Raw genomic sequence first — 25,244 nt, forward strand, 5'->3', positions numbered from 1 at the left:
AATATATAGGAAATATAGGAGGAAATATATATATTTATAAAATATATATAATATTATATAAATATATATTTATAAAATATATACCAAATATAGGAGGAAGATGATTGACGTGTTAACTACATCAGTCTGGAAAACAGTGAAGAACAGCATGCCTAACTGTGAAAGTATTGCCTTATCTTCAGTTTCCTATATCTACTTAATATTCTGAATGTATATTCTCTATCTCTGTTAACCCTCACTTTGTATTATTTTATTACTAAATTCCTTAGATCATAGCTATATTGGGAAAACTCCAAATTTTTTCATTCATTTTTTTCTCTTTGATTCTCAGATGTATTGTAGAAACTGAAAACTTAGAAGAAAGAGTAGCTGTGGTGAGTCGAATAATTGAGATTCTGCAAGTCTTTCAAGAACTGAACAACTTCAATGGTGTCCTTGAAGTTGTCAGTGCTATGAACTCATCACCTGTTTACAGACTAGACCATACATTCGAGGTAGGTTTATATATGTGTTTTTAAAATGAACTTCTATTCCCTGTTCTAAGAATCAGGATTTTAGCAATTATAAGTGTTCCCTTTGCCTTTGTACTCTAAAAGTTGAAATTATCTAAATTTTATAATGAATTGGTTACTCTTTTCAGACCTCCTTATTAAAATGCGCTCACAGATCCTAACCTAAATAAAGGAAAAAGCTTTCAGAACTCAGTTTATACTATAATGTACAATTAAATGCTCACATTGTTGTTTGAGGAATGGTAAAAAAAAAACAGATTTCTTACAAATACACCCATTCTTTAAGTTTCTATTAGGTCCATGAAGATAGTGTCTTTACGCAGTATTGTCATTCTTAAAATCAGTTTGATACTATTGTGATTGGGCTTCACTCATAGACTGACATTTTTTGATAAAACCTGTGATTCCTTTTATAAACTTATGCTTCCTAAATATTTTTTTTAGCAAATACCAAGTCGCCAAAAGAAAATTTTAGAAGAAGCTCATGAATTAAGTGAAGATCACTATAAGAAATATTTGGCAAAACTCAGGTCTATTAATCCACCATGTGTGCCTTTCTTTGGTGAGCATTTCCTCTCGAGTTTTTATTGTGATTCTGGATAAAAGACATTTATTTCATTAAATGACTAAGTTTATACCTGTATAATATACAAGCAGAAAGTGTTTAAAAATATTTAGCACCTGAATTCTCTTAGATTTTTTCTCTATTAGGACTTTTTAAGATTAATTCCAATATACATTCCATTTTTTTCCATTTTTGGTGATTAGATATTATATAATGTTTACTTATGCTTTTACATTCATAGAAATCTTTTTAATTGAATTTTAATAAACTAGACTCTTCACAGAACAGACATGGCCCAACTCCTCCATATTTATAATTGTTTCTTATATAAACAGTTTCACATGGCTAATAATCAAAGTGTATCTTTGAGCCCATACTTTTAGCGCATCAGAATTTTAATCTCTTTACCTTCCCTTTTTTCTTTCTGCACCAGAGAAAGTCTCTTTTCTTCCTTTTAAGATTGAAGTATCTGCCATCTGAATCTTCTCCCTCTCTGTAGGTTCCTCTAACTTACTTTTCGATTTCCTGAATCTCTTTCACACTGATTCATTTTCTTTGCCTGTATGTATGTTCTGGTGATTCTTCCTTGGGATACTTAGAAAAATTGTTCTCTCTCTTACACACCTAGTGTTTAGTCTTTGTAGTAGTGATATCTTTTCTTTTAGACTTTTCTCATCCATCTATAACTTTTCTGTATAACTTTGTTATACTGCACATAATAATGTTGATCCTCAGTTTTTTCAATTAAACATACCCTGTTTTTGCACATTTTTTTGTCCAAGTTTATAACCAACCACTTTAACATTTACTTCTAATATTTTTACTGTACACATTTTATATAGTTGTAAGTGTATGACATGTACACATTAATAATTTTTTTACCATATCCTAAATATACAGTCATGTTTTATTAGTCTTCATAATTTTCATTTGTAATAGCTGCATAATATTCCATGAAGTTTATATGACTATTTAACCATTACCCTGTAGTTGGGCAAATTTCCAGCTTTTTGCTTTCCTAAATTATGCTGTAATTAATATCTTCATATAAATGCCTTTTTCTGTGTTTGAGAATATTTTTTTTGTGATAGCTAGCCAAAAGAGTAATTACGTAAGTTAAAAACTGTCATCTTTTTTTCAACTCTTGATACATATTGCCAAGTTGCTTTCTGAAAGACTTATTTATGCAGAAGTATATGACAAAGCAAATTTCATCCCATAATTTCTCTCTTTGGGTACTTTGTTTCAATTCTGCATTTTCACAGATGAAAACTACTACCTATTAGTTGAATTTAATGTTTTTAAATACTGTGGACATTTTTTCATTTAAATTTCGCTTTCTCTCTTGTCTATATTCTTTTTCATCTGTTACATATATTTTACCAATCTGCCTTTTAGTTTTTCTTCTTTTAAATACTTTAAAATTCTATAATCTGTCAGTTTTTCCTTCCCATTATGATTTCCATTGTTTCTAACCTTAGAAAGTTCTTTCAGGGCCTCCCTGGTGGCGCAGCGGTTGAGCTCTGGGTTGCGAAGCTGCCCGTGGCCTCTGCGGTGCCGGTTCAATCCCCGGCTGCTCCCCCGGCCACCGGAGGAGGGTCCCACATGGCGCGCAGACCTCTCCTGCCGCCCGCTGCTCCCCTCAGCAGTGTACTTCGGTCCTTCTGCCTGCTCTGCTCCCTGCTCTGGCTCTGGTGAATTCTCTCACCCTCCCGCACTTCTGACTGTACCCAGTGCTTGTATAAACAAAACAAACAAACAAATAAAGAAATAAAGAAATAAAACATGCCTCAATTAAAAAAAAAAAAAGTTCTTTCAGCATAGTCAATTTAATATTCAATTATATTTCTTTCTCTATGATTTGACCTAAAATTATTTAAGTTTTTAATGAAATTGAAGTCTCTTTTAGATAGCATATGAAATATTCAAAATTATTTTTAAATTTTAAACAATTTTAAACAAATTGTTTATATTTTTTAATCCAAGTTTGGTTAGCAATTCCTTTTTCCCCCATTTATATATGGTATCTTCTTTGATAAATATTGTTTCCCAGTAGCCTCTTACACCTAATGTCCTAGTTCCTATGATAAGCACTTTATAATCTGTGATTCTCATCTGGGGTCAATTCCTTCCCTAACCCCCCTTAAGGCAGCCTTCCCCCCAAATTTAGCACTGTTTAGAGATTTTTGTTGTTATTCTAATTGAGAGGTACCAGAGGTATCTAGAGGGTAGAGAACAGGGATGTTGCTAACATCCTACAATGCACAGGATAGCCTCACAACAAAGAATCATCCAGTCCAAAAGGTCAGTTATGCCAAGACTGAAACCCAGCTATTTATAGTGTTTTCATGTTATGATAAAGTTAGTTCTTCAGTGTTTCATAAGTACTTTCTTTGCCAGTTTGTCTCTATTTTTCCAAATGAACTGTTCAATTTGTAGGGGTTTTCATTATTTAAGAATCAGTTGTCATTAATTCCAAGAAATTTTAATTTTCTAAATATTCAATCACATCTACTAATAATGTTAGTGTCCCTCTTCCTCTGGTCTTATATATCTGTGTTAGGCCTTATGGCATTGGTCATAATTTCCCAACGTATAAAGAATAATGATTAAAAATAAGCAGCTCTGTTTTCAGTTTCAGGAGGAATAGGTATAATTTTGCTGTTTGATTGATTAGATGCTTTTCATTCTGTTAAAAGTTGCTTTTCATAGTTTTTTCTTGTGTTTTTTGTTAGTAATACTCCATATACTCTTAATTCGCCATCTCAGTGAGAGAAAAATGATTTTTCTTGTTTAGCAAATTAAAATTATAGATTTACTAATACTGAATCTTTTAGTCACTAATATAAAATCTCATTCATGGTAGATAATCTTTTAATATACAAGTGAATTCTATTCATTATCACTTTAGGATTTTTGTATCTATCTTCATAAATGAGATTGGTCAGTGATTTTTCTTTTTATTCTGTATTTATTAGTTTTGTTTTTATGATTATATTTACTTTGTAACATGAGTTATGTAGCTCTCTACCTTATTCTGATCTATTCTGGAATATCATGAAATTAGCCTTTAAACGTTTAAATAGTCATTCCAATAGAAAAAACACCTAGATCTGGAACCTTCTAAGGATATAATTCTATAGTACTGTTTTCATTTCTTTCTTTTTTCCTCTATCAGTTCTGCTACAGAGTTGTCTCATTATTTAATAATACTAGCATTCACCTATCTACAAAAATGTTGTTTTTAAATTGCTCCCTTTTGCAATGTTTTTCCCATTTCTGTATTTGTTTGTTTTACTTTATTTTTCTTCCAAAATATAAGATCTTAAACTTACTCTCTGCTGATTGTTTTTTTGTCATATATTACTTTTTGTTCTTATTAATTTATTCTGTTTTCATGATGACATTTTCCCCCCTAAATTCTTGATAAAACTATTGAGTTCATTAAAGCATTAAAGTCTGTGCATTTACTTTTAAGTGTGGTGACTATGATGCCAGTTCATACAAGGGAGCCCGGGAAGGATCTGGGTAGGTCTGATGTTCATTCAATATCTTGACAAATATTTCTTAATCACCTAAGTATCAGGGACTGTGTCAGGTGCTTACAAAAAGTGACAAATACATAATCACTCTATGCTCACCGCACTTACTAGTTGTGCTACTCATGATGTCCTGTGGTGTGCTCATCACCCTAGTTGGGGGGCATTTATTTATATAAACTGAATTCTCTAAAGTACCCTCTCTCAGATCCTTGTGAACAAGCAATTTTGATCTTTATAACATTTTGTTAAGGGAAAAAAGGAAGTTTTAGGCAAGTATTTGGAGTGTAATTCCATTCAAGTGTTTTAAGATAATCTATATGTTTTCCTGAATCAATAGAAGGGCTCAGGTAATTTAACAGGGACAGTCCACCTGTCAACCAGCCTATCCATTTATGCTCCTCTTCCTTGCTATTGAGCCTCTGTTGTCTTAAGGTAGTTTATCTGAACTGTCCATTGTCAGTTTTGCTGCTCTATTAAGATTTCTGCCTTTCTTAGCTAAAGATTATTAGTCCTTGGAGTAAGTTAGACAGCCTCTCGTGGTTATGACACAGTATGTAGAGCCAGGTATTATTGCTGTTTCTTAAATCCATCTTGTCTGTTTTGGTAGTTTATTGAAACTCCTTCCAGATTCTTATCCTTGATTCTGAACACTGTTTCCCCCTCCATGGGAGGGTCGGGGATAGTTGCTGATACTTTTACTTCCTCTATCATTTTGACAGAATTCTTATTTAGGTCTTTTGTGGCAATGTACCAACTTATAAAAGTCAGGAAATGTCTCCTTCCACAGTTATGCCAGGTTACTCATCTACATTCCAATTTTCTCCATACACTAATTATAATCATAGATAGAAAGGATATGTATACACACAAACTAACATTTCCTCTAAGGTAAAAGGATATAGATTCCTCCCTCACCTTTGTGCATAAAACTCACCTCTGTGCACAGACATCCAAGCCTGTAGCACTACCTTTGTTCTTTCCTTTTATACAGCTCTAATTTTGTGTCTTTGTTTTGGTTTTGTGGGTTGTTTTTTGTTGGTTTTTTTTTTTTTTCGGTTTGCTTCATCGCCACTCTTGTTTTTCTGCAGTTTTAGAACTCACTATGTCATCTTCATCCTGGTCTGTTCTCTAAATGTGTTCTTTTCTGTTCTGAAATAATGTGTTTCCTTCATTCAGAAACATTTGTTAAATGCCTCCAGGTGCCAGTGCCCAGGGCTTAGGTGTTGAGAAGAGACATAAAAATAGGCCCACCCTCAAGCTCTCTTGAAGAGCAGAAAAAATAAATTGCATCACCATGTAGTAAATATAATACTGTATTGTAGAAATGTGTAAATCAAAGTGTGAACAGAGTGCTATGGGAACCTAGAATGCTTAGAACAGTATAGGGTGTGTAAAATGATCTATTGCAAAAAAAAAAAAAAATTAAACTGTAACTGTATATAATATTCAAGTCTCGGTGTATATTTGTACTACATTTTTTATTTTAAAGTTATATACATTGAAAATGCATGCTTAAAAGATTTTTTACTGATGTAGAGCATCCAAAAATTTTGGACACTGCCTTTTTATCATCTATTCTTTTAACTTGCCATCAATTTTTCATAAAATAATTTACAAATTTTATCCTGAGCTCTTCTAAAATACTTGTAAACATTTTCATAACTGCATTCAAATGTACTTTGAACACCTACAACATTCCATAATTTTTTATCTCACAAGGTCTCAGTGTCAGTCAGTCATAGCAGCACCCAGTCACAAAACTGCCGAGCCCAAAATTGAGTGTTCTCTTCCCCCTGGCCCCACCCTCTGCCCAAATCAGTTAATCAGTTCTTGTGAAATCTAACTCTTAAATACTTATGCATGCCACTCTATCCCCACACATCTAAGATAGCCTTCATCATCTCAGGAGGTGTACTTTTTATCCCGGTAATTGCTCTTCCTGTTTCTAGTCTTAACTCCTTCCAGTCTATCTGGCTTCATAGCACAGAATAATCCTTTTGGAATGTAAAGATGCTAAGAATCTCGTAATTACCTACTCAATAAAAGTTAAGCTCTTTAACAAAAAAACTCCAGGTACTGCTACCCATAAACTCTTCATAGTTGAGTCATTTATTTGTGACCAATATAACCAGTTGATTTGCCATTAAATATGCAGACTGTTTTGGACTTGTCAAACTGAACTAAGCAGATCATGTAACTTAGTGACAACTAAATAGATCATGCAAACTTAGTGTAGAGGAAAACATTATTGGCTCAAGTAAGAGTCAAGTGACAGGCAGATATGGAAAATTAAAAAAAACTGCTTACCAGACCACAGGGTAAACTGTCTTTTGAATGTATAATCAAGAGTGGCCTAGGTACTCATAACAGGATCCTTTTAGAACTAAATGGGCATTGATGTCTATCACGTTTTATTATTTTTGACTGTGTTCACTATTTATCATGACTTACGCAATCTTCTCAAGAATGTGGCCAAAAACCATAGTATTTGAAGGTATGCCTATACCACAAAAGCATTTAGAACAACTTAGAATAAAGTGGTTATTATTTTATTCATTCTCATCCAGTGCACATCCTGCAGTGATGGGGAAGGGACTGGAACTACAAATCCATTGTCCTCATGTCCTGCCACTCTTGCTCCATCCTACACACTAACTTCTGTTGTCTAGCCGTATCGAACAACATGCTGTCTCTCAGTATACCTTCTAAACGTCATCGTAAACCAATGCCTTCATATAAACAGCTGCGTTGCTTAGACTGCCCTTCCATGTTACTCTACTTATTAAACTTTGATTCATTTTTGAGACTTATTTCAAGCATCACCTCATTTGTGATACTTTTTCTACTCCTACTAATTTAAGGCAGAGTTAAGCACACCTCCTCTATGCTTTCATAGCATTTTATTATACATTGCTACTAATATAACACTTACCAAAATGTACTGTGGTAGCCCACATTCAAAGCTCAGAACTTGAGGTCAAGGATTGTGAGTCTTGCTCATCTTTGTATCTGCAGTTCTTAATGCAGTGCTTGACATACAGCAGAGACTCAGTACCTGTGTATTGAGTGAATGAACTCAGATATTCACACATAAACCCCTTTTCCTCCAAAGCATCATAGTTAGTACTTTAGGGGAAAAGCAGAAACATAAGGGAATACAGCAAGATAGCAACAACAGGGTAACAATCACAGTTATAGCTAATCAAGCATTTACTTTTGACAGGCACTATTCTAAGCCTATACATAAATTCACACATTTACTCCTCACAGTAGCCCTGCTATCCTCACTTTACAAATGAGCAAATCAAGACACAGAAAGGCTAAAGAAACTTGTACAAGATCACACAAGTAGAAAGCAGCAGGGCTGGCTCATGAACATTTATGCTAGAGCAGAAAGGCGCTCAAGTGCTCCTGGCACCAAAGGCCTATGAAGAGCTAATGTTCCTCTCATTCTGCTCATTCTCCTCCTCATCTAGTGTATAATGTGCAAAAGGGGAGACGAGCTCGATACTAGGTTGTCATTAATTCTAGAAGTACTGATGACCAGAATATACATAAATTATATACAGTCCTGTGTTTGATAGGCTTGCAAATCCTTCCACATTTCCATGAGTAAACCTACTAAAATAATATTATCTCTGAATTACTTCTTGCAGGGCTTCAAGAACTGAGTAAGCAAAAAAAATGTAATCCTCTGAATGTGACATTTTTCCCTTTTGCCAAAAATATATGTTATTACTCACAGGTTATTCTTACAGTTCCTTTAACAAAATTGTGACATATCAAATAACATGGTTTGATGAGCATGGAAAATTGATTATTCCCCTTGAAAAGTATTAATTTTGTTAAACTTGGACTTTTTCTTGGGTATTTATAAAACTTAAGTCTGTCACAGAAGAATCTGATACTTACAAGAAATCTTTCTCAGTATTTCCTTACTTGCTTTTCATAGAATGAAAATCTGTGCCCTAATTCTTTGGCTGTGGTGACTGAGATGGGACAACGTGATATGCTTATAATTACTGAAAGAAAAAAAAAAAACTTTTCTTTCTTCTTGAAATAATTTCATTATATCTTCTAGGAATTTATCTAACTAATATCTTGAAAACAGAAGAAGGCAACCCTGAGGTCCTAAAACGGCATGGAAAAGAGCTTATAAACTTTAGTAAAAGGAGAAAAGTAGCAGAAATAACAGGAGAGATCCAGCAGTACCAAAATCAGCCTTATTGTTTACGAGTAGAATCAGATATCAAAGTAAGTTGAATTATTTGAGTATATAATTTATGATTAAGTTTATAAACCAACTGATGAAAAGTCATTTCATAGAGGAGAAAAAAGAAATCTTACAAGAAATAGTTTAAATTTTCTTAAGTTTAATGTTTTCTTAAATTCATGAATTTCAAATATTTAATATTAATAATTATTTATTTCTTTGCATTTATTTTAGAGATTCTTTGAAAACTTGAATCCAATGGGAAATAGCATGGAAAAAGAATTTACAGACTATCTTTTCAACAAATCCCTAGAAATAGAACCACGAAACTCTAAGCCTCCCCCAAGATTTGTAAGCATTCATGATTTATATTTCTTATACATTTATATATTATTTTTATATATTATTTGCAGCTGTCATCTATATTCTGTGATGTCATCACTACTACATGTGTTATTTAGACTAGTTTTTTATAAATGCCTTCAGAGAAAAAACACACTTATGATGGATGAAAGTAATGAAATATGTGCTTAGTAATATGTTCGGGGCAGCTCTCCTGTCTGCCTGAGACTATTCTCAGAGGTGCCTCTCTTTTTTCTTTTTCCTTTTCTAATAAGCCTGTCCTTTTAAAACGTAAATAGATAAATATGTTTAGGACTACCTCACCCAGTTTCATAAATAAATGAGCATTAATATAGTCTGAATAAATCCCAATATGATAAAGAAATTGGGTAGATACTAAAGGTTTTTTTGTTTTTTTTTTTTTTTTTAACAAAAATGTTATTCAAGATTTAAGGGCAGGAAATTTTAATACCTTACACTAGTTCACTTAAAATATACATGTAACCTTTTTATAAAATAATGTCTTCTTAGAATTCTTAACCATGAGTATTAACCATATATCAGATTTGATTAAAGATATTTTCTTTTGAAAAATAAAGTTTTCATTGTTTTATATTACTTGTCAGTGCCTCACCAAATATATGTACAAGTATCATCACCTTACTGATCTGAAAATAATCTCTCTTATTTGTAAAAATTCAAGAATCAAGAAGTAAATATAACTGGCTTCTGAGTAACAAGATAAATCTCACTATGTCTGTGAACTAAAGATTATGCAGATTCCTCACAAGAAAACATCTCTTAGCCTAAAACAGTTGTTAAAGATGAATTATTAGCAGCAAACTGGGCCAGTTATATGGTCCACTCCATTGAAGTATGATGATATCAGAGAAATGATAATTCTTTAAGAAATTTCCAGAAAGCTTTACACACACAGATAAATCTCAAGCAATTTAATGCATTTGTAAATAGCTCAAATATCTTATCTTGTATTATAGCATAGTAAGGTGTTATAATTCATAATGATGACCCTGGCTTTTTCAACATGATTATCAATTGAACAGTTCAACAGACTGTTTAAAAACCACAAGATGGAGCCAGAGAAATATATAACACATCTTAGAGTTCCATACAAAAATATTAAAATAACAAATACCCAGGCTATTAATGGGACTAAAACTCAGCTATTTAAAGAAATTCATCTCTAATAATTAGATAGCAAAGACTTTTCAGAAATGGGATATTAGTGCTTTAATTTGAGCACTTTAAATAATTATGTAATTTCTTTATTAAAGGTTTATGGTTTACTAGATGTTAATATTAGCTGAATTTTACCAGGTATATAGAGAAAAATCTTCCTACTATACTCATAAAAGAATTATATTTCTTTTAATATGTCTACAGCCAAAAAAATACAGCTATCCCCTAAAATCTCCTGGTGTTCGTCCATCAAACCCAAGACCAGGTACCATGAGACATCCCACACCTCTGCAGCAGGAGCCAAGAAAAATTAGTTATAGTAGGATTCCTGAGAATGAAACAGAAAGTACCGCATCTGCACCAAATTCTCCAAGAACACCGTTAACACCTCCTCCTGCTTCTGGTGCTTCCAGTACCACGGATGTTTGCAGCGTATTTGATTCTGATCATTCAAGCCCTTTTCACTCAAGTAGGTGTTAAAATTTTAAGTGCTCTAAGTAATTGTTAGTGTTATATGTGCTAGACGTAAAATGAATCTGTATAATTTTTTTTTATTTTTTGTAAATTTGTAGACAAATACCATTTCAAAAGATATTATAAAACTCTTTTCAAATCTAAGCCACAGCAACTTATAATTCTTTAAAAATCTGTTGGAACAGCCCTCTTTAAATTTATTATACTTTACTGAAAGATCTGGCGATGAAATTTGTAATTTTTACACTTTTGAGCATTGGTTTTCAAGTAGAGAATTTGAAATACTTCCCTCATATCCAGAGGAAACAAAGGTGATTCCTAAATTCCACAAGAAATGTCAAGTCAGTACTTTAAATTATTATATTTGAATACTACTTCAAATAAACCATTCTCTTGCCACCAACTATTGTAGGTAGTAATTTTGCAGTGCTTCAGATTCTTACTTAACCCTTTTTTAGTCTATAGCATTCCATCAGATTATTATCTAGTGCCTACTAACGTACTGTCTATTCTTTTAGGGCCAACCATGCAAGCCTCACAGGCCGTATACTTTTGCTCATCCCTTTCTTACGTCAAGATCAGTGCTATCTAGTAGAAATATAGTGAGTCCATATGAAACTTCAAATGTACTTTAGGCACATAAAAAAGCAAAAAGAATTAGGTGATATTAATTTTATGATATTTATTTTATTTAACCCAGCATATGCAAATTGATTTCAACATGAAATCAATATGAAAATTTATTAAGAGAATTTATTAAGATATTTTATTAAGATATTTTACATTCTCCGTTTGGTACTGAATCTTCAAAATCTGTTAGGCATTTTACACTTAAAGCATATCTCAGTTCAGAATTGCCACATTCCAATACTTAATAACCACATTAGCTAGTGGCTACCAAACTATACATCGCAGCTCTAAGCTTTTGAAAAAGCTGCCTTTTATATCTAGGTGACCTGTTTTCATTAATTTTCCAATCATTTCATATGAAGCTTTAAAGTTCCAAGAACACACCTTTTTTCCTTTGTTAATTATCAAATCAAGACTTGAATCTAGTCACCTTTAACCTTCTCACAACCACTGCCACATGTTCTTCCCAATGGCTGTTCAACGCACAGATCAACTGTAACCCTAATATTTTACAGAACAGAATCCAATACTGAGAGGCGGAAGGACATAATAGTGCGAGGAGGGTGGGTGGGAAGCAGGACCTACAAGTTAGGAATCCTGGCTTGTCATTCCAGTCTGCTCGTGAGCTTTCTGAGTTTAGATAAAATATTTTTTCTGTGGCTCTGAGGATCAAATTAGACTTTTAAGATTCCGACCAACTCAGAGAATCTTAACTTTTTCATTAAAATTGACTTAAAATTATTTGTGGCTACCCAACAGATTGTCTTGTCTTTTTACCACCTAAAGTGTATTTGTTTTGAAAATTACTACTTCTTGACTTTATTTGGCTCCTGAGAATTATGGAGTCATGATATGCATTTAGAAAGTTATCAGGATATTTTAGAAATCCAAATAAATACCAGGTTGAAAAATTTTTTTCCATTTTCTCCAACTTGCCAACCCCCTAAATTAAATAATAAAACCCTCATTTTTTGCAGTACACCTGATCTAAAATTTATTCTCACCCATTTAACTGTTAGGGTGATAGATTGTGGTGGTGGTGGTGGTGGAGGTGGTGGTGGTGGTGGTGGTGGTGGTTTTTACCTAGAGCAGATATGACTGTATTATCAGGATTCCCATGTAAGTGAATTGTTGAAATCACATGAAAGCCACCAATTATAAATCCTACTTCTCTTACTTTCAAAAGTAGCAATAAATAGAAGAGGTGGAAAAATTGGAGATAAGGTCATTATGTTACCTACTGCTAAACCTTTATATTTAAATGATTAGTAAAACAGGGGAAAAGGAATCATTTTAGAATGCAGCGCTCTGTCTAAATCGGTACTTAGTCACTGGTAGTGACACAGTATTATCCTAAGCATCTGGACAAGTGAAAAACTATTGTTCCAGGAGCTAGACTTTATAATCTTAGCCTTGAGGGTTTTCCCAATTTCTTTTAGGATAAACAAAACCCTTATTACTACTCCCTTTACTCGTACTAAAAATCAAAACTGACTTTGAAAACAAATAAACCAGCATAATATAAAACCATCTATATGCCCAGTCAATCCCTTATTTATAACTTATCAGTGGTGTGTGTATGAAAGACCCCCATCTACCTTTGACCCCACTTCTGCATAACAGATCTACTGGTGCTTGTGGGTGGGGCTAGATGTTTACTAGTATGCACAACTTGTATAGATCACCTAGCCCTTCATCGCCGTTTTTCTACCTTAATGCTCTTGTGGTTTTGACATTTTTAGTTTTTAGTTTTCTTCTTGAAAGAATAACATTGTTGAAATCAGTCATATTAAATTTATCCGTGAGTTTCCTTTATAAAACATTTCTAAATATCAAATATTTATTAATTTTTTTAAAACGTGTTTAAGAATATAGAAGTAAAACTATTCACTTTAATTTATGCATGGGGCAGAAAAAAAATGTTTAAAAAGTAAATCGTGTGTGGTAATATCCAAAGCTTGTAGTTATTTTGTGATGAGAATATAAGCTCCAAGAATATTTTCAAGTGTATATAATAATAACAAAGAAATTCCCTTTTAATTTATATAAAGTAAATTCATTATTTAGTACTTTTTTCACAAGTTTGAGTTTTCAGAAGAGTAAATGACATATTTCCATATGTCCAGCTAAATTCCTTGCTCAGATTGTGTTTATACATTTTTTTAAGTCTCAAAATAAATGGGACATTTTAGTTTTTTATGAATGCTTTTCAGTTAATTAGTATGACATCAGTGAATCTAAAAGGAATATTCAAAATTCCCAATATATTAACTCAGTTCTTTATCTCAAAGTAAGTAGTGATGAGCTTTTACTAAATACTGTTATACCATTCTTTGGAACTAAAATGACAAAGATAACATTTTTATCATAAAACTTCACAGATGAGTTGAATATATCGATTTAAGAGGGAAAAATCTACTTTCTCTTGTTTCCTTTCACAGGCAGCGATACCGTCTTTATCCAAGTTACAGTGCCCCATGGCCCAAGTTAGTATATTTGGTTTAAGACTCATAGTTCTTGCTTTGGCTTTTAAAATTAAACCAAGTATAATTTTCCTGCTAAAATTCTTCTTGGGTCTGGTAGCATTGGTATCTTGCTTGCAACATCTTAGAAGTGAGGCCTTCACTTGTGCTGTTTTTTTAGCATAAATGATTTGCTTAAACATACTTTTCATGCCTTCTGTAAAACATTCTCTTTTAAAAGGATATATTAAATGGGTGGCTTCACATTTAACCATTTCTCTTTTCTAACTGTAGAGTTCTAAATATATCGTAGTGATCAACTTTTTAAAGCAAGAGCATGCATGTGCATATGGAATGCTGGCAGCTACATGCAATGTATGAGTCACAAAATACACTTAGCCTACCAATGGTACAGACTATAGGCAAATAACTTGACTTCAGAAGAAGTACCTCATAATTATAACGGCTTAAATTATAAGGCCTAAATATTCAGCACTGCTAAGCAAAATAAAGTTCCACTGTAGGTATTTGCTTTTAATTTTAAAGTAAACTAACAATTCACCAAATTATTTGAAAATTTTTATGCTTTAGATTATTGTCCATTCATAACAAATTATTTCAAAAGCATATAATATAAAATATTAATTATAAGCTACATTAATTTATATAATCTCTTAAGAAAAAGGTAGGTGATGGAAATGTTGATCGTTTGAATACTGTCAGTACACAAAGCACTCTTTAAGTTCTATGTTGTTGTACCTTACAATTGACAATATAGGGCTACCAATACTTAAAGGAAAAAAAATCTGCCAAATGTAATTTTGATTTTTTTCATCTATTTTTATAGTGCTCATAAACTAGTTAACAGCTTGCATAACTGTTTTCAAAATGTAATTATATTCCTGTATTATGCCCTTACCCCACTATAAGTGTCTGTAAGATAGGTTTCAATTAGAAGTTTTACTTACCTTTTTGTACCAGTTCATATTTTTAAATCATGTTCACTAGATCCTATTATAATTTTTGTTTTCATCATCAGGGCTGTCTCAGTCATGTTAAATAACTCCACCACAATTAAAATTTTTGGATTAGAGTATGATGAACCTGATTTTGCTTATCCCCCTCAAAGAGAAGCCTATACCTTAACAGTGGGAATGTTATTTTGTTCAAGAAGCAAAATAACAGAATACCTATAGCAGCTTTTTTTTTTTCCTGAAAATTCTGCTAAGAAATTTCTGCATGTTGTTTCTATAGCAGTTTGCTTTAACAAAGGAAATACTATTGGCTACTGGGTTTATTGAACTGCTTTTGATACTTCTGTATATTTCTTTTAATAAATATAAACAGTTTCCAGTTAAACCTTTTCAGGATTAATAGAGGAATTAAAATTATTGTCAACTTTTAAAAAAAATTTAACATCCTACAGGATCTGCTTCAGTATCATCTATTAGTTTAACCAAGGGCACTGATGAAGTGCCTGTCCCCCCTCCTGTTCCTCCACGAAGACGACCGGAATCTGCCCCGGCGGAATCTTCGCCATCTAAGGTAAAGTAGAAAATCTTGTTATCTGGAAACTGGAATTACAGTTACATTATAATCAATTGCTTGTGTCTAAGTTTAGTTCTCAGCGGGTTAGGTTAACACTTCAGAGTATTTGGGCTTAACATAGTTTAAACAAGGATTAAATACAGATTTAACATACAGTAAAGTTTCTTTTCTTTTGAAAGTAGTTTTCTGGTATGTTTTAAAACCCTTTGTAAATCTAAAGCTGTGGGTAGTGTCATGGAAAAAGCAAATTTCTAAAATAAGTAATACAGTCTCAAGCAGCTTTTTAAAGACACACAGAGAAGAGAGGTCTGAAGCTTTGTATGAAAGCACATTTTAAAGTGAAACTATATCATAACATTTATGTTACTATGTGGGCCCTTAATAGTAAATCTGATAGGTTTTTAAGTGGGATTTTCATGAAAATTCTGGATTGGACAAGGCCTTAAAGGCTCATAATAGCTATTTCTTTTATACTTGTTCAATTTCTTTGCCAACTGTTAACTTGACTCAGTGGTTCCCAAAGTATCCAGAGGGCAAAATACGTGGACAAGTCAAGACATTCTTTGTAGAATATCATGGAAATGTTAATATAGTGAATTTAAAGTTGTAACTTAACGGGTAATTTATGTTAAATCAGAAGTAATCTTAGATTAAGTGATAGGTAAAATAATAGCAAGCAACAGTATTTTGAGAAAAATAAAAACATTGAGAAAAATAACTTTTTGATCAATTAGCACAGCCTCTCATTTAAAACATAAGGCAGAGGACCCTGACCCACACTCAGGGTTCTTCTGATAGCATGTGTGAAAACCCCAACTTAATATATTAATATATTCTTGGTACTACATAAATTATTAATAAAGCTGTTTTATTCTTTTTTTTTTTTTTCATTTGTGTTAGATTATATCTAAGCATTTGGACAACCCCCCAGCAATTCCTCCTAGGCAACCCACATCAAAAGCCTATTCACCACGATATTCAGTGTCAGACCGGACCTCTATATCAGACCCTCCTGACAGCCCTAGCCCTCCCTTATTACCACCAAGAGAACCCGTGAGGACACCTGATGTTTTCTCAAGCTCACCACTACATCTCCAACCTCCCCCTTTGGGCAAAAAAAGTGACCATGGCAATGCCTTCTTCCCAAACAGCCCTTCCCCCTTTACACCACCTCCTCCTCAAACACCTTCTCCTCATGGCAGCAGAAGGCAGCTGCCATCACCACCAATGACACAAGAAGTGGACCTTCATCCCATTGCTGGGCCGCCTGTTCCTCCACGACAAAGCACTTCTCAACATATCCCTAAACTCCCTCCAAAAACTTACAAAAGGGAGCACACACATCCATCCATGCACAGAGATGGACCACCACTATTGGAGAACGCCCATTCCTCCTGAGTTCCTCTGTACCAGGATGTACATTGTCCTAGCCCCATATCCATTGCTGGCAATGGATGCACTGAACATGCCAGCACTGAGGAGTACAGCAAGAACTTCAAACACTAACGACTCTACTTCAAGATACAGTGTAAGACAATGAATTTTAACCTAGACATAATTATAAAGTGGAAATAGTATTTGTTTTAAATATGGAAGGACTGATTTAGAGGACTTGGACAACTGATTGCACCTGAAAATCAAGTAAAGGGACTTTTTCCAGCCGATAGGCAGGGGTCCTCTTTTTGTGAAGTGATCTTTTTTCATTAAAGGGATGGAAAACACAGTCTAGTTTCCTGCAGGCCCACATGATGACAGTTTTGTAATTCAAAATATTATGCACTTTTTAAAAAGAAATCTTAAACAGGGATCTTCACATTCTCCTTTGTTTTTCCTTTGCTTTTACTCATCCTACTTTAGAATATTTTCTTAAATCATTCAGAGGACTGTGAGGAAAGGCTGTGGTACCTGACCTTGTTGGAATCAAGGCCCAGCACTGTACTACAGTCCTGTTTACAGATTATTACAGTGAATCGAATGGGTACCGAGGCTTCACCAAAGAGGTACTTTTTTTTTTTTTTAATAATTATCCAATTTTAAGAGCATTCCCCCTCACCCACTTCCCCCCTTACACAAACATGTGGTGTTGCCTTCAAATGAGAAGTTTTGTGTCATTAATGTGACAGAAGAACTTTATAAAAAATGTAACTGTCAAGCATACAATTTACATTTAGAAGACTGTTAATCTATGCTAGATTGTCATTTTCCCCCTTCTCCCACAAAAGTTTACTGGCAATCCTGTCATGGCTCATAGCTGTCCCTCTAACCATACTATGGAAGTGCAGTCACCCAGTGTAAAAAGAAGCACTTGCTGGGCATCACTGACACCATTCATGTTTTACTAATAGTTGAGTAATCAGTATATCTAGAATTACCTTGCATTGCCTAAATCATGTGTATATAGTGAATGTTATATAATATACTTGGCAGGTCTGTTTTAATTTAATTGAATAAAGATACAAATACTTTGTTTGGCTGGCATATATTAAATTATTATATGGAGAAAATGGTTGATTCTTATTTCTTTCAGTTGAAACACACACACGCAAACACTAAACATAAAAGCACGTATTCTGGTACGCCTTGATTTCTAGTTCTGGATGAATGTATTCATCTTAAGGAATGACCTAAGATTGCAGTTTGGCATGTAGAAAAATCTTTGGTTAGAATAGGATGGGTATCTTTTAAGCAGAACTTCGTAAGTTTTTTAATTTCCTAGGTAACATGTATACAGTTTGTTAAAGTTTATATTAAACATTCTACCTTGCTTGAGGTCTTTGTGCTATCAGAACTATTCATAATTGAACACCTACCTACATCATTCATTAATTCTTCATTAAATCTATGTACTAATAGTCTAAGTCTAACAAATACTGTGACTGAAATGCATGCAATTTGTTGAAGAGAAAAAAATTTATTAATCTCTACTATAATGTCTGTGAAGTGTGCAGTAGTCCATTCTTAGAGAGTCATCTATCCATCGAGCTCTGTATGTGTCCTCTGAATAATGAAGGAACATTTCAGCAATTCTGTTAATCTTGCCATTAGAGACATTAGTAGGAGTGCGGCATCAGAGGGGAAATAGAAACCTAGTACTTTAATAATTTTCTGTGATATTTATTAGAGCATTAAATGTACATCACAATAGTACAGGATACAGTCCTACAAGATTAGAATGTTGATTGCATTATCATTACGCAGTCTATCCTATCATGTCCTTTCTTATTTATTTGTTAAATTTGAATTTTTGTTTAATATCTGTACCATTCCTATTATGGTAGCCATTTTTCTCTTTGCTAAATATCTCCTCTTTTAAAAGTCTCCCAAAAAATTAATTTCAAATTACACAGTGTCCAGAAGACCATTCATTCAATGAGTCTTTAAGCCTGCTTACTAATGCTGCTACAATTAATCATAGTACACATTCCAAAATCTCCCATGCCTTTTTTATTAAGCCAGCCTTATTGTCCTTAGAATTTCCCTTTATATGTCTTATTGATCACTTCTTAATTATCCCATCCCCACTCCAAATGAGAACCTGAGAAAAGTCACACTGGAGGCCATCCAAATATCTCTCTGTTCAGTGTGTTAGCTTTCAGGAGGGTAATGATTTCTTTTCAATCTGCCTGATTGTATAAAGAAAAAACTCAGATTTGGAGTTCTATTCCTACTTCTCCCAAAGGGATCATTGGTGGTTCTAATAGACCACTTCACTGTGCATCAGCTTTATATGCATTGGGGATGGAGGATATTTTTATTATGAGTGTGACATGGGTACAGATATTTTCTGCAGTGATAACGGATTAGAAAAATTCCAGTTGGATGCCCCTAGGTGGAGATAAGAAAATTCTATCTTTCCTTCGTCACCTGTGAAACATTAGCTGACAAATTTACTCTTTGTAGTAACTAAAACATGCTTAATCAGGAACAAGAAGTGACTGAGAAGATAAATACATCACCACTAAACCTCTGCTTTTGAATCCAGGACTTAACAAGACAGTTAATGTAACATAACTTCTAAACCACATTCCAGAATGTGGAACATTCCTTTTTGAAATGGAAATTTTCTTTGACATTTCAGTATTTTTGGATCATAAAATGAAAACATTTCAAGGATGAATTTACTTTAGTGGGCTAATAACCAAAATAATAGCAAGGGAGACTTTTCATATCTAAGCACTTTTAGAAACAGGAACAGATAGGTATGTTTCTAAATTGAAAGACAGGTTATTCACTCTTCCCAGTCCTCGAAATGTATTTTAAGACTATGAATTTTCAGGGGATATATAAACATTAAATGTTGCTTAATTAAAGGTGGCTGGGCATCAGATTGTTTTTAGTGGGTTATTATGAACTAACAAGGATGTTCTAATGGATCTGAATTTAGCAAGGAGCGTGCCACACTGATGATACTACAATCAGTAGGAACAATCTGGTGAGCAAGTACTCTATCAGTTGGAGGCTATATTATGGTTCTAAAGTCTTAATGAATTTTTCCATAAATCAAAAATTAGTTGGTGTCCATGATTATGATCTTAATTCACAAGTTCAACTTACTTTACTCATGTACTTCACCTTATGTCATTTAATGACAGCTTAGCTTGGAGTTTTAAGTGGCTCAGCAAAACACAATGTAAATGGAAGGAGGAGTGTCCCAATTTATCAATGTTGTACATATTGAGGGAAACCAATTTTTGCTCCAGATTTAGAAAGAAACAAATTGAACCATTTATTTCTTGATAACTCTGCTGCTATGGATAGGTTTGCTTACTCTTTTAACCTCTATTATATAACTGTTAGACAAGAGTAGATCCTATTGTGTTGCACATTAATCTTTATCAGCAAAAGAAACATCACAAGGTTAATACTGGTTTGGCTGAAAAAGAATCAGGTAGTAAAATTGTTTATAAGGGAAAGTGATGATTTAGTTTATTCAGTATTTTTCCTTTTAAACATCTCATTGCTAACTTAAAATCATTTCATAACCCCTTACACACAAACCAATGAAATATCATGAGCTCTAGTTAAGAAGCATGAAGTCTGTGATAAATCTAAACAAAAGCACTTGTAACTTGTTTTGTAAATTTCATGCCTTATTTTCCATTTTTGACACCGTAAAGTGCATTTTCTGTCAACTGTGAGCAAATTTCCCTTTTGCCTTTAATGAAAATAGTGCATTAAGTAGCCAACTGCTGCAAAATTATAAGCAAGTTAGCAAAGGTGGATCACATCGGGCTACCACTCAAAGAAACAAGCTATGTAACAGATGGAAGTCACATGTAGTGTGGCTTTAGGGGGAGTGCCCCTGTGCCAGATGCATGCCACTTTCAGTAGCTGCCAAATGTGCCTTTAATTAAGAACATCTCTAATTTTTTTCTTCAGATCAAGTCAGCATTTGGGGGCGGGATCAGGGCAAGGGACTTCGGGGTGCAACTATCTGGTGATACCCACCAGAGAAGAAGCCTTTGTCAAAGTGACATGTATAACTTTAGTTGAAGTGTGTTTGTGTGTGTATATATACGTGTGTGTGTGTGTGTGTGTGTGTGTGTGTATTTGCCTTTGTTCAGTAGCACGGTCATTTGCAAAAATAATTGTAAAAAAATTGCGCTGTCAGTCTTTGATGTAAAAAACAAAGTGCGGTCTATTAATCTAAATATGGACTTTGTACCGAAACATGTTCCTAGGTTACCTTTGTACTCTGTGTGCAGCAGTATTTGGTTTGCATTTAAGGTGAAAATAATTACTGTTATTTTTCTGGCATTACTAAGATCAACTGAAAAATAATAAAGAAAAATGCCTTATGTAGCCCACAAGTGTATTCTTTTTGAATATTTATTTTAAAGGGCAATTTTTTTAATTTAAATTTTATTTTTTATATTCCCCATACAATTACAACCCCCTTATTTTGACCCCAAGCCCTCCTTTCCCCGCCCCCCACCTGCAAAAGGCAATATTTTTAGCTTCATAAGTAATTTCCATTTTAGCTCATACTTTCCATATTAGAAATATTTTGCTCTTTATCATGGTTGTGTTTGGGAGGCACTTTTTCCTGCATCAGGTTACTATAACAAATTCAGGATTTCCTTCTTTATGAAGTCCTATGCTTATATTCTAGTAGGACACTCTTGGCACGCAAATTAGTATTCTAGTGACCTTTACCTGGGTGAAGTTTCAGAGGGCTGAAGCTTTTGTATTCCATAAAGGAAATTTTAAGATATTTCCTTGACAGGCTGAGACCTGCTGAGATGTAGGACATAGTTTAACAACCATAGGAAAGTAACTTTGTATCAAACCTGATTCTGAATCTGCCCTAAAAATGTCACTTCTTTTGAATTTAACCTGGTAGTTTGCTTTTTTACTTGTTTTAATCATATGAACTCATCACAGTTTCAGGCCACTTCAATCTCTATGTGACAGCCTACAGCCAAGCCTGACTATCCATAAACAAGAAAGGCTTTTGATAGTTATGGTTATAAGGGGGGAGGGCACTTATGGCCACTCTAAAAGCTCAGGACTCTTGATTCTTAGGGAGGCAAGAAAAAAACTTCAGCTCTCTTTTAGAAGATAGTTTCTCTATTTTCATGGCTCATCAAATAAAAGGGAGAATCAGTGGTAAAGGTCAAGCAGGGACTTTGGAATGAGACATATCTGTTCATGTTCTAGTCCCATTTCTTACTAAATGTGTAACTTTGCAGAAGTTATTTAAATAATCTAAGTCACTGTTCCTATGCGAAAACATCTGTTTGCGACTTGTGAGTTCTTAAGCTAGTAACTGTAAATCACAATGCCTTCACAGAATAGATGCTTAGCAAATGGGATGTTTAAAAATTATGAGGGGTGTTTTTGAAGTTTGCCTCTTTTTAAACACCTTTTAGATACCTTTTTAAGAGAACAATGGTTCATGCTGATTCTTTACAAATATAACTTTTCATGATCTTTTTGTCACTTAAGTTGATTTTCAGTGATCTTAGTTATAAGCATTTGATAAGGACTCATCTTCCTATTCGACATTCAAATATTTATTTTTCCAGGTACAGTAATGAACAGACAAAAATCCCTATCAGCATGGGATTAAGAATACAGTGAAGATGTGCAGACAACAAGTAATAAGAATAAATAGACATACATTAGAATATTATAACTAACTGCTATAACCAAAAACGTAGGAGAAGGTCACTGGGAATGTAGGCTACAGAAGATGAAATTTAAATGAGAAAGAGTCAGCCTCATGAATGAAGCAAGTGACATGGATTGAAACTTGAAGGAGGTGATGGAATGAGACTTGCAAGTGTCTAGCAAAAGAATGCCACAGCACAGGGAACTCAATTCAAAAACCCAGGGGCAGGAGCATACTTCAAATATGCAAGGAACAGCAAGGCTACTTGTATCAGGAAAAGAATGACGATGAGTAGAACAGGAGATACCATTAGAGGTTTAATGGGATCCAGATCACTTGTAATGACTGGCTTCTGTGAGAGAAATAGAGGCCTTGGAGGGTTTGAGCAGTGGAGTAGCACACTCAGATTTACATTTTAACAGGATGCTCTGGCTGGCTGCTGTGTGGAAAATAATTAAGGGCTAAGAGTGAGAATGAAGGAGCCCAGTAGACTAAGGTGATAGTAGTGGAGGTGATAAGAGGTAGGAATTTGGATGTACTGGAAGATGGCCAAATTGCTGATAGAATGTAAGAAACAACTGTCAAGGATGACCAAGGAAGGTTTTAGGCCTGAGCAACAAAAAGGACAAAGTTACCTTAATTGAGGTGGGGAGGATATGGCTGACATCTCAGTGATGCCACAGAGGCAGCTGGAGGTGTAAGTCAAAGTTTGGGAGAGGTGTAGGTTAAAGATATAAAAGTGGGAGTTATTTGTATAAAGATCATATTTGCAAACCAGAAGTCTGGATAAGATCACCGAAACGTCAGTGCAGTCTGAGGAAAGAAGAGATGTAAACAAAGGAGAGCCTGGGGGCATCTAACATTAAAAGAGGGAGGAGAACAGAGGAACCAGCCAATAGATGAAGGAACTTGTCTGAAGAAAGATGACAACCAGCCGTGTATTGTGCCCTTGAGCCCCAGTAAAGAAATTATTTCAGAAGGGGGAATTCAGAAATTATTTCAGCATGTCAAATGCTATTTGATAGGGAGAGTAAGACAACTAAGAATGGATCATTCATTTAGCTATGTGGAAGTCACTCATCTTGACATAAGCAGTTCAAGGGAGTGGTGTAGGCAAAAAACATGGGCCTATTGAGTTTAAAAAAAAACAGGAAAAGAGTTGGACCAGTTTCCTGTTTCAAGTTTTACTATTAAAGGGGTTTCTTTTGCTTAAAAAATGGGAGAAATAAGAACACATTTGAGAGCTGAAGGGTTCCGAACTGAAAAGGGAAATGTGACCATGAGAAGAAAGGATACCATCTAGAGCTAAGTAGAAATAACCCAGTTGGAACAGATGGTATCCCATCCTCTCCAGTAACATTCCACTATCGTCATATGAATAGGCTTACATATCTATGAGGAAAAAAAAAAAACCCATTTTCTTGCTAAAAATTAAGAGTAATGCTATTATTTCTGAAGCAAGAAGGAATAAAATACTTTTATAGATAAATAAGGTTTAGATGACATTAAAGATTATGCACTAAGCTGCTAGAAAACAGATTATTTGTTTTGGGTACAAAAATCTTGACCATTTTGAATGACAGCTTCCAAAAAGGGTAGTTTAAGCATTGCCTCAATCATATCTTCACATTCTTATGTTGAAAACTTAGTTCTAGTGTCACACATCAATTTCTGTTTTTTCCCCCTTAAATTATACAGATCTGTATCAATTTTCTCAACCTTTTAAAAGCCTGTTTCCATTTTTCAAAAATTTTTTTCCTCACCCTTCCTTTCCCTCAGCTTCCCCACACCCTGTAAGAGTCATTGGTCTATACACCATAAATGTTAGAATATTCACATGTTGAAAATGCTGCACTCACACCTTATAAGTCAATGCTCAGGACATGAGAATCACAAGTGATCCAGGTTAACTTTACCAATGTATTATTATAAAGGGCACTAATCATGTGTACATACATATATGTATTTCTAACCAGCCTCTTATTGCATAGAATAGTAAAAGGTCTCAAATGTAAATTTAGAAATCAAAAAGAGTGAGTTTTATGAACTATAAGTTTTCTGTATCTTAAGGTAAGTATAATCAATTCCTTAGTCTATCCTAAAATTCAATCTGTAAGTGGAATTGAGTGCTGAAGTTTAGATCACTCAATTTATTCTTCTAAGAGGCTAGTGGCTCTATAATTTCAGTGGGCCAAAGAGTCACCTGAGTACACTTAAAATGCAGATTCCTGGACTCCACTCCCAAATATTCCAATTCAGTGGGACTGAAATATCAATAGTACCCAGGAATCTACATGTTCATGTGCCCTCATGGAGAAAGTAGCCATATACTTGGAGGTAAGGAAATGAGACAGGAGGTGCTCAGAAAACACTATTCAAAGGTTTTCCCTAAACAAGCAAGAGATATTTTAATTTCAAGTCCAAAACTAGTTTAAACTATATGAACTATGACGAAATAACTCACTACAGATAACCCTAAAGTGTTGACTCACGAATTCCAGTTCTCTAATGTTCCAGTTCTAGAGTTAGAAATGCAAAACAATCTTTGCTTGTGCTTGGATACAGACGCTGCAAGACTGCAGAAGGGACCTGTTGCCAAGCCCCAGTCTATGCAAAAATATCTACTTCATCTTTTGGTAAAG

General features: G+C 34.0%; 1 protein-coding gene across 2 annotated transcripts in view; it reads left to right on the forward strand.

Annotated features, from left to right (window-relative positions):
* The window catches only part of SOS1 (SOS Ras/Rac guanine nucleotide exchange factor 1), a 120,776-nt gene extending 99,484 nt beyond the window's left edge, over positions 1-21,292 (forward strand). The window contains exons 16-23 of one of the 2 annotated variants that reach the window (XM_037528187.2): positions 332-494; positions 957-1,074; positions 8,701-8,873; positions 9,067-9,183; positions 10,579-10,843; positions 13,920-13,964; positions 15,367-15,485; positions 16,389-21,292. In XM_037528187.2, coding sequence (XP_037384084.1) covers positions 332-494; positions 957-1,074; positions 8,701-8,873; positions 9,067-9,183; positions 10,579-10,843; positions 13,920-13,964; positions 15,367-15,485; positions 16,389-16,886 — 1,498 coding nt within the window. In that variant the 3' untranslated portion in view covers positions 16,887-21,292. The remainder of the gene's footprint in view (positions 1-331; positions 495-956; positions 1,075-8,700; positions 8,874-9,066; positions 9,184-10,578; positions 10,844-13,919; positions 13,965-15,366; positions 15,486-16,388) is intronic. The other variant, XM_037528188.2, reaches the window with a different exon arrangement.
* Positions 21,293-25,244: the final 3,952 nt, after the last annotated feature.

The sequence above is a fragment of the Talpa occidentalis genome, unplaced genomic scaffold (genome assembly GCF_014898055.3).
Source record: "Talpa occidentalis isolate TD23 unplaced genomic scaffold, MPIMG_talOcc4v2.1 talOcc4.5, whole genome shotgun sequence".
Classification (NCBI taxonomy): Eukaryota; Metazoa; Chordata; class Mammalia; order Eulipotyphla; family Talpidae; genus Talpa; species Talpa occidentalis.